We start from the raw sequence: 10105 nt of genomic DNA on the forward strand, positions 1-10105 counted from the left end.
CCGCTAGCATTGCCTCCTTAATGGCTCCTGGCCTCTGGCCCCCCCCAGCCCACCCCGCACCTCCCGCTGAGGAGAGAGCCTGCTGATTGATCTCCCTGGACCCAGCTCGCTTCCAGGCTCAAAGACCTTCCGAAACCTCAACCCTCGTTTCTCACACACCCTCAGGCCTGCACGTCTCCGGCCGAGGCAGCCTTCACTCCAGCTGCCACCTCTGCCACGAATGCCCCTGCAGGCCTTGTCTTCACCACCCTCCATTTCCTGGGAAACCCAGCTCAGCGTCCTCTCCAGCGCTGGCCTTTCTGACACCCCCCCTTCCTTCCTGGCCAGGACCTTCTGGCAAGTCCTGTCCATCTGGGAGCTGGGCACCTGCTGGACCCCCCACCCCCAGCCCAGGATTCTTCTGCCTCGATGCCCTCAGAGTGGCTGCCCCTTGGGCTGGCACCTCCCTGTGGCCGTCTTCACTGGTCTGCGAAGACGTCCTTGGGTTTCCCAACGCTCGAGAGAGGGAGGCTCACTGCACGGGAGTCCCTCCATATTGCTTCCCAGAAGGCAGAGGGAGGGACCCAGGACAGACAGCCCCCCTCAGGGCCTGGGTTCAGGGGGGCATGGGGTGGAAATACTCACCGTGTTGGCTTGGGTGCGAGTGGCCTGGCATCCAAAGTGGGTGGCAATGACGGCGATGAAGAACTCCAGGATGGTGAAGATGGTAAGCACAGCCAGGTAGCCCCTGCCCACATCCTGGGACCAAAACCCACAGTATGGAGGCCTTTCCTTCGTTCCACCAGGCTGCCTCTCCACTCCCCGTGCCTTCCCAGGCCAACGTGTTCATGGGGTGTATTGGACTGGCAGGCCCTGCCAACACCCCACACTGCAAGCCCCGCCCCCCCCGGCTATGGTGCTCTCATTCTCCAAAGTTTCCCACTCTGAGGACAAACGCACCCAGTTAGTGACACCAAAATCCATGAGCAGGATGGCCGTCCCGGCAAAGGCTGCCATGGAGCTGAGGATGTTGGTTCCCAGGCTGCTCCTCACCTGCAGGAGGGAGAGACAGGAGGGGAACAGAGGAAAGAGGGAAAGGAGAGGAGGAAAGAGGAAAAGAGGCAGCAGCTCCCCTGCCAGCCGCCAACGCCCTCCCCATGGCCAAGGCGCAGTGGTTGTGGTCTCGGTAACCGCGTTTTCTTCTTCCCCTTCCCTGGGATCGCAGCAGGATGGCCCTTCTGCTGTCTCCGTGGAAGCTGCTGGGAGAAGGTTCTCTCTGGATGGGTTCCCAGCAGCCTCTTGGCTACCCCTTTGCTGTGGCTCCTCCCTCCCTGACCTGAGCGCTCTGCGGTGAGCTGTGGCTGAGGCCTGCCCCAGGGCACTGCGGACGGTACGCGGGGAGGCCCTTTGCTCTGGACATCAGGCTGGTGTGGAGTGGTGGTGAAGTCATTCCCACTAGGCACTGCAGACCCTGCTGGGACCCCAGGCTGGTGAGAGATGAGAGGGGCCAAGGGCCTGTGTTGGGGCTTGCTGAGACCTCTCTAGGGAGGTCTGGGCTTTAGGGTCCAAAGAGCACGCAGGGCAAGTGAATCTCCAGAAAGGTCCATGTGGTCTCCAGGGGCCCTCGATCCCATGCAGCCAGGTCTGATGCTTTCGACCCAGTAGCTGGGGTCTTCTGATTAAACCGCTAAAGGGGGAACCAGGCAGGCGCATGCTGGGGCCGTAGGACCTATTCAAGTGCAGAGATCGCTGACTTCTGTTTTAATGGCAGTCAGGGAGTCACTGAGACCAGAGCAGCCTGGTGGGAAATCTGGGAAATCAGTTAATTGATGAATTAATCCAGCAAGTTTTTTTTTCTTTTTTCTTTTTTTTTTTTTTTGCATGTGTTGCATGCTGGGCCCAAGGTGAGGTGTTGTGAGCACAGGGGAGAGTAGGCCAGGCCTCTCCTGCTGTTTACAGCCCCAGAGCACGCTGGCTTTGGTCATAAGCATCGGCTGAGTGCAGTCCTGCCCCTCTACAACCGCTTCTCTGCCCGGCACCCCGAATAGCTCTCAGGAATCCAATGAGGCCAATGATTCCCCGGCTGGAGCACCCACTGGCCTCCCATTGCCCCCAAAATAAATTGGGCCAACAGATGGTGTAGTGGTTACATTGTTGGTCTCCCATGGGGCTGACTGTGGTTTGAGTCCCGAACCCGGTGGCTTGAAACTCTCACCAGGCATGAGTGTGTGCATGCCCAAGATTCCAGGAGGAAAATGGAGGAGAAGGGATTGCGGTTTGGCCATCCCCTGGGGGTGATTTCCCACTTTTCCTCTCACTGTCTATATCTCTCTCTCTCTGCAGTGAGCACACATGCCCTAAGACAAAAACCTCTAAAATAAATAAATGAATTGTGGACTTGGCACATAGTCCCCGAGTCATCCCCCACTCTCTCACCTCTCCCCTCAGCTTAACTCCTTCCAACCTGCCTCTTCTTTTCCGCGATCCAGTGCCAGACGCCTGTCCTGAGTGCGTTTAATCTCTGGGCTGGACTCTTCCAAGGCTGAACTGTGAAGCATCGACTTCGGAGATACCCACCAAGAGACCCCAGGCTTCTGAGCGGAGCAGAATGACTCACGTTGCCCTGCCTGCTTCCAGCAGTGCTCACTCTGTAACAGTCGTATCTGCCAGTCTGGTGGTGGCGTCTTACCAGACACTACTGTGTAAGCTCTCCACGGTCACGGTCTCCGAGCCTGGCGCGACGCTGACACCCCTGCAGATGGCGCCAGATCCACCCTCCCACCCCCATACCACCCCCAGTGCCCCAGTGCCTTTCTCCACCAAATCTCTTTCTATTAATACCTCCTACCCTGACCTGTGCCCTGGTCCAGTGGACACATGCCTGGTTTCCACAGCAATTCTGTGCACACGCCCCTGTGCATTCTCCCGTGGAACCCTCGGCATCTCTAAGCCCTAGCTGCCACCGAGGCCCAGCATGGACACCTGCTCTTCTTGTATGGCTTCTCTCTCTGCATGACTATGCGCGCTGCATCTGTGGGCTTGCACTTTCTTCCTAGACCGTACGTGGAGTATCCTGGCTGCTCCTCACCTATACATGGGCACATCTGTGCCCGGTCTGCCTGGACATGGCCCTTCCCCTGCATGTAGCAGGCCCCCAGGAAATGCTGGCTGAATGAGAGGACAGGAGGCACAGCCAAGTGGAATCTGGCTGTGGCTGGTCTCGCCTCCCCTGGCCCCCCCACTCCACTCAGACTTACCAGGCAGCTGGTGTGATTCCTCTCTGCTGCCACTGAGAGGGACCCAGAGATGATAAACTGTGGGGAAGAGGGGGCCCAGTGAGGCTTTGGTGGGGACAGTGGACAGGGCAGCCACAGCTGTACTCCGTCCAGAGGTCACAGGTACCAGGGAGAGGACAGAGCAGCTTCTGACCAAGCACCGTGGGGTCTCTCTGCACGGGTGTCCCCTGGTTGCAAGGCCACCTTATCCAGGGAACTAGGGCTGCAGTCTACAAGGGCTTCCACATCGTCAGATCCTCACAGGGAAGGCGCTGTTCCTCGAATCACGCAGTCATTAAACATTTAGCACGTGGCAATTGTATGCCAAGAACATAGCGGAGTTGAGTAAGACAGACACAACCTCTGCTCTCACAGGGCTTGTACAACTGGGGAGACTGACACCCCAGAAATACGCTAGGAGGGAGAGCACGGCTACTGTGGTTTAAGAGTGACAATGACGCGATCAGAAGTTGCTGGGGCTACTTGGGGTCAGGTGTGGGGGTGGGGAGAGTCAGGGGTGGCCTCTTTGCACTGAGATGCCAACGAGAGGACACAGGGCACTGGAATGTGAGGGTGAACCCTCCAGAGAGGGTTCCTGGTGGGCCTGTGTCACGCACCGGGCAGTGGCTTCACTCACACAGTGTATCGGGCTGGCCCAGGGACTGGCCCAGCTGGGAGGGCCATGGCCGAGGCACTGCACCTCTTCTGGGCCTCATGCTTTGCAGGCCTGGCAGCCTGAACGTCTGCACTCGGCTGCCAACTGGAGAGGCCTCTGGCTGGCGGGAGCAGGTGGAGGCCTGGGGTCACAGGGAGACAGCGAGGACCAGGAGAACCGTGACGGCGGTCCAGGCGGTGCAGTGGAGGCAGGGAGAAGCAAACCAACTGGAGCTATGCTTTGGGGAGCTGATGTGAGGGTGGGAAGAGAAGGGTCTGGGTGAATCTTGGGGTGTTTTCGGCTTTGACATCGGCAGGTGCAGGTGCCATTTGTTGAGGTGGGGAAGAAAGGCTGGGGGAGAAGCGGGGCTGGGAACAGGGTGGAACCAAGTTTTGATGTACCAGGAGTTGCCTTCTCCAGTGGAGCCATAGCGCCCGCAGTCAGATTTAGGGCCCAGCTCTCAGGGCTGGAGGCAGATGTCACTTTCTGTAGACAATGAAGCGGAGGTCCCCCCTCCCCGCCTAGGCTGTGGCTTACCCAGAGCCCCACAGGGAAGGAGCCACACCCCGGCTGGAGCCACACCCTGGCCCTTTTACCATTTTCCTTCGGTACCAAGTTATCCTCCCTTCCTGGAATTCTGGGAATTTTTAACTAAGGAGTCCTTCGAAGAAGGAACCTGAGAAAAGGTATGAGCCCTCTTTCTAGAAAACACATGCATAATAACACGTGCACTTCGAGGGGTCACAGAGGTCTGTGATGTGAAGATCCAACCGACTGATTAAATGTCGGTGTCCACATAGGCCTGCCAGGGGCTCCTCGCCCTCATGTCCCACCTGAGACTGAGAAGAAGATCCCACCCCCTCCCGCTTAGCTTCCACCATTACTTTTTTCTAAAGGAAGAGGAAGAGAGGGGAGGAGAGAAGGGGAGGGAGAGAGGGGGACGTGGGTATTTTGGGGCAGGGTCTCGCAGTCTTCCTTCTCCAGCCTCCGGGTGAGCTAGGCTCACAGGGCACGCTCAGGTCAGCCTGGAAGCGAGTCCAGGCCTCCTGTGCAGTGGTGTGGCTGAGCCCAGCCACCCTGTCGGAAATCCTTACTGGGCATAGTTCATGACAAAGCGAGGCAGGAGGGGGGCCAGGAAGAAACAGATACCCTACATCTCCGTGTTGAGATCCCCCTTAGACTCTCCCACGTGCCAACATTTCCCCCAATTTCTGGCCATTGTGAACCATGTAGAGGGCCAGACCATGTCCCCAGGTGTGGCCAGGCGACCATCTTGCTCAAGTGGTCGCTTCTCTGGGCCCCACTTTTGGGGGTTTTGAGCTCTTGCTGGAGAGAGCCTGGGCAGGGAAGAAAGTCGTTGTGCCTGGGTTCTGAGCCCACCACTCACTCCGTGGAAGCCCTCTCATGAAACTCTCTGGCTCTCTCTAAGAAGGGAAGGTTGCAATGACTGACACCACTTGGGGCTGAAGTTCAGGGTTAGTAATCAGCTCCCACAGGCACTGGGTCTTGATTTCTTCAGCAAACTGTGGTGGGCAGGGGCAGATGGATGAACTGGAGTTTTAGATGAGAAAGTTGAGGCTTGAGAGTCAGCGACTCCATGGCAACACAAGCTGGATGAGACCCACCGGGGTAGCTGCTGTGGCTCTGCCGACAGGTTGGTAAAGGGCCATCCGTGGGGTTCGTGCTGTAAGGGATTTCCCAGCAGGGCTGGGCGGCCAGCTTGGCCCGGGTAATGGTCAAAGAAATGGGCTCGAGACTTAAAGCTGGTCAGACCCGAGGGGGCCCACAAACAGGGGGGCTGAAAGGCTTCCGTAGGCGGGGTTCGGCTGAGGGGTTCGAGTCAGGCCCTCACTCCCTTTATCCCATGTTTTTGGCATCCTTCCCTGGCTGCTTGCTAAGCTAAGTGAGGTCAGGCTGAGGGTTATGACGAAGGTTTGGGTCAGGAGTCCCAGTGTTCCCAGGCCCCCACGTGGAAGGGGTGTGCCCAGGAATGGGGTGGGAAGGTGAGCCTGTTAAGTACCCTAGAGGGCCCTGGGCACTCACGCAGGCTCCTCCCCAGAAGGGGACGCCGCCCTCGATGAAGAGCATTCCCACGTGACCGCGGCGGACCATGAGCAGCACGCTGCCGAAGCCCAGGTGGATGAGGCCGATGAGGATCTGCACCGTCTGTGGGTAGGAGCGAGATCAGAGCTGGGCGAGCGGGCGCGGCCGGCTCCACCGCGCCCCCTGCCGGCCTCGGAGCAGAGCGCCGACCGGCCCCCCTTCCCAGTTTCCTAACTGCGACGTCAGGAAATAAACTCAGGTTCCCTTCTTATGAGGCAGCATTGTTATAACAATCAGAAAAGACGGTTTTAAAAATAAAATCGGTGCCCGCAGCCTACGGGACCCACAGCCTACGGGACCTTCTGCTTTGTGCTCTGATTCGTGGTTCTCAAGCATGGCCGCCTGCTTTCTTAGGCCTGAGTTCAAAGCCTCCAACCTTTGCTATACCGAATGCCTCCTCTGGTCCTTCTGCATCCCTACAGCTGGCGGGGGAGACTCCTGGAGCATCGCTGTCCGTCCAGTGTCTCTCGCTGACCAGCCCAGTGTGTGCTGTGACGCCTGCTGCCAGATGAAACCTTAATGTAGGTTTCTTTTACTTAAAAACAAACAAACAAACAAAAAAACCCCATTTTTTTTCTGTCAGTTGGTTTACCAGCACCCCAAGGTGGGGACAGATGGATTCTGGTAAGTTCTGCCACATTACTTTCCTAATGTTTTTTGTAACGATTGAGTTCTGCAATGGAGTGGGAAAAAGGCGTTGAAAATCAGAGAGTCCAGCCTCTGCCTGGCTCAGGAGCTCCTTCCAAACCACTCACCGACTCCTTCACAACCAGTGTTAGCCAGCGTGGTCCGTTTATGGGTGGTTCTGTTCTGTCTGGGAACCATGTGTTCTCGGGGCCGTGTGCATGCCCAGAGGGTGGACATGGCCATGGCCCCTTGAACCTTTGCTTCGTTCTATGGCTGCCTGTCTTCCATCTTTTCTCCATCCAGTGTGCCAGGGCACCTGCTGCCAATGCAGCTGTCCTTCTGGGTGTTCCTCTCTGCTACACGCCTGCTCCTGCCACTGCCACCACCACTGCGACTGCTCCTCGCGAAATAGCAGCGGTCACTTATGGAACGCCTGTCTGCACCAATCCCGCTGGCTATTTTACAGATTTCATCCTGATGGGATAAGGTAGGTATTACTATCCCGGCTTTGGAGATGAGAAAGTCCGTTCTCAGGGGTGCCGAGTAGCTTGCCCACGGTCTCCCAGCTATGAACTGGCATGCCAGCTAACTCTAAAGCCAGTCTTCCTCTTACCGGGTGATACCCCCTAACATTTATTTCTATTTTCCACATTTTATGTTTTTTGTCTTGTCAAATTTGTTTTCGTCTTGTCTAATTCCTCTGGGGGGGAAGGTCATCAGTTGTCAGGGTCTTCTCCGGGGTTTCAGGATGCCAGAAATTGATGACCTTATCGGTTTACTGTCCCTAATCCTTCATGCACCAGGAGACTCGCTGCAGCTTTTAGAGTAGAATTCTAAACTCCAGAGTGTTTGAGCCAAATGTCATGGGTGCCAGAAAGCAGCAGAGTTGAAAGTAAAGCTTTATGGTCAGTCCATCTCAGGCTACGGGATGCCACCTACCAGCTGAGCAGGCTTGGGCTAGTGCCGTAGCTTTAGCAAGCTCCAGCTTCCTCATGTGTCCAGTGGGAGCGGTGATCCCTGTCACACGGTGGTGCTGAGAATCTAAGGAGACAACGCGTGCAAATTCCTTGCACAGTGCATGCCCTTCTCAGAGACATCTAACTAACAGGACCCGTCATTATCACCACTGTCTAAGCAGTGTGCTGTTTTCATCTTCCACGTGGAGAAACGGAGGGCAACAGACACACTGAAGAATGTGTGTGTGTGTGTGTGTGTGTGTGTGTGTATTCAGGAGGTCATTAACTTGTCTTCCTACTTTGAATTCCTATGTAGCAAACTGCCACCTAGCTTCGTTCATAGGTAAAGCACTACCTACCTTAGGGATGTCTGTTTTATAACAAATAGCTGCATTTGTTTTAGAACAAATAGTTGCATGTCAGCCAATCCCAAACAGCTGAGCTTCAACCAATCACATGTGGCCAACTGATCAATTAGACCATGCCCAAATAAGGCAGCCATCTAGCTGTAGCCAATCAGGGGAGTTCTCTATGTTCAACCTATAAAAGCTTGCTGCTTTCATTGGCGGGGAGGGCGCTGTGAGACTTTTCCGGTTTTAAGTGCTGCCCAATTCATCAATGATTTTGTGCTGATTTTTTTTTTCTTTTCTTCCTTTTTTTGCTATTCAATTTGTTTAAGGTTTGTTTTATTTATTTATTTTCTTTCTTTTTAAGCAATAGACAATGGGGCCAGCAGGTTAAGGCTAGTGGTTAAGGTGGTTAAGGTGCTGGACTCCCACAGGGTCAACCAGTTTGAGTACTGGACCTGGAAGCTTGAAAACCATGCTGGACACATGTGCCTGCAAGTCCAGAATCCCAGGGGGAGACCTGATTGCTGTGTGGCCATCCCCTCTAGAGGGTGAGTTGCCACTTTCCCTCTCACTGTCTCTCTCTGTTTCTCTCCAGGGAGTGCACACGCCCTATGACAAAAAACTTCAAAAAAAAAAAAAAAAAGACACATACACAAACTTATATCTAACTTTCTCAGAGACCAATATCTCAAAGCCACCTAAGGTTGGAAAAGAGTTTAGAGGCATCTTTCACGATCTGTCAGCCCTACAGGAGCCGGCTCTCACCTACCACTCCAAGTCTACCTCATCTCCCGCCTTCCCCCATCCATGGCAACTGTCTGCTTCCTTGAAAAAGCCCACACTCATGCCTACCTCAAGGTCTTTGCACTTGCTGTTCCCTCTACCTGGTGAGCTGTTCCCACCACCAGGTCTTCCCTTGGTTGACTTCAACCTCACATCTAGGTTTTCGCTTACATGTTACCTCCCCGGAGAGAACTTCCTGTCTGCCCTTGCTAGTCCTGCCCCACTTCCGTTCACCATTTTCAGCCTCACTGCCCTTTTGGGAATTATCTTAGTCATTTGTTTGTTCTCCGTGGGCTTCCTGGGGGAAGAGGCCTTGTCTATCCGGTGCATGACAACTCTGGAGTCCTTGTGAAGTATTTGTCAGCAGCCAGCTCCCTGCTTCAAAGTGCCCGTGAACACTTCAGTGCTGGGCTGCTCGCTGCCTGACTGGTGCCTGTGCCTCAGGTCATGTGGAGAGGTGGTCTTACCCCTAAGGCTTTGGGCTCTCCTGTCAGGAATGTCTCCAGGGGCCGTAGGTCAGGTGGCTGGGTGGCTCTTGGCGTCTGCACCCCCAGGGGTGGCTCCTCGAACTGCATTATCCCTGGGGGCTGGCACATGGAGGTAGGCAGAATGGCAGAAGGCGGGCGGAGGCCACTGGCGTTGCTGGGCGGGATGACGACAAACACCCCATTGCTGGCCGGAGCTGCAGACATTGTGCTCAGGAGGGCTGGGAAACAAAGGCTCGAGAGATAGTAACAATGATGATGATTACACATTTGCATAAGATTATTAGCTTTTAAACAACCTTCCTCCCTGCCTTGCTTCTGTAGCCCAGTGAGGATGGCACCAAGATCCTTGATTGGAGTTGGGGAAACTGAGACTGAGAGAAGCAGGCAAGGAGGTCTGAGGCCCAGCTCTAGGCAGAATAAAGTTGAGACCTGAACTCTGGTCTCTGACTTCAGACGCCCTGCCCTTGAACTCTGCTACATTCTGTGGAAAGGAACTTTAAGAGGTCCTTAACCATCTCTGTTTCCCCAGAGAGGGCAACTGATTTGCCTAAAGACATACAGCTAGTGCAAGGCAGAGCAGCCACTTCTTTGTCCCCTCGACCAGGCTCACCGTCCACTTTCTGCCTCTCAGCCTGTGGCTACTGGCTGATGTTTCCCCTGGCTGATATTCCACTGTAGGAAGCTTTCTATTTGCACCCTGAGCAACTGCCGTTAATGTGCCCAAGATATGCATGAATTGTGCAAGCTTTAGGTGTGGCTGGCTGGAGCTAACACTTTGGGTGTCAGGAGATGAGTTTACTAGAAACAGCAGAATGACGATCTGCCTGATTATGTAACATTAAACATAGCCGTCCTCCTTGTCAACATCTGTGGGTGAAGAGTTCAGCAG

General features: G+C 55.0%; 1 protein-coding gene across 4 annotated transcripts in view; it reads right to left on the reverse strand.

The window, feature by feature from the left end:
• Positions 1-9889, reverse strand: part of MS4A15 (membrane spanning 4-domains A15) — a 10387-nt gene extending 498 nt beyond the window's left edge. Inside the window, exons 1-7 of one of the 4 annotated variants that reach the window (XM_027766407.1) lie at positions 9827-9889; positions 9196-9448; positions 5953-6075; positions 3237-3293; positions 1316-1466; positions 940-1235; positions 625-738 (exon numbers count right to left, since the gene is read on the reverse strand). In XM_027766407.1, the coding sequence (XP_027622208.1) occupies positions 625-738; positions 940-1235; positions 1316-1466; positions 3237-3293; positions 5953-6075; positions 9196-9420 (966 nt within the window). In that variant the 5' untranslated portion in view covers positions 9421-9448; positions 9827-9889. Of the gene's footprint in view, positions 1-624; positions 739-939; positions 1236-1315; positions 1467-3236; positions 3294-5952; positions 6076-8797; positions 8944-9195 lie in introns of those variants that run through there. The other 3 variants (XM_027766406.1, XM_027766408.1, XM_006163813.3) reach the window with 3 other exon arrangements.
• Positions 9890-10105: the final 216 nt, after the last annotated feature.

This window comes from Tupaia chinensis, unplaced genomic scaffold (assembly GCF_000334495.1).
Source record: "Tupaia chinensis unplaced genomic scaffold, TupChi_1.0 Scaffold143204_1, whole genome shotgun sequence".
Taxonomy (NCBI): domain Eukaryota; kingdom Metazoa; phylum Chordata; class Mammalia; order Scandentia; family Tupaiidae; genus Tupaia; species Tupaia belangeri.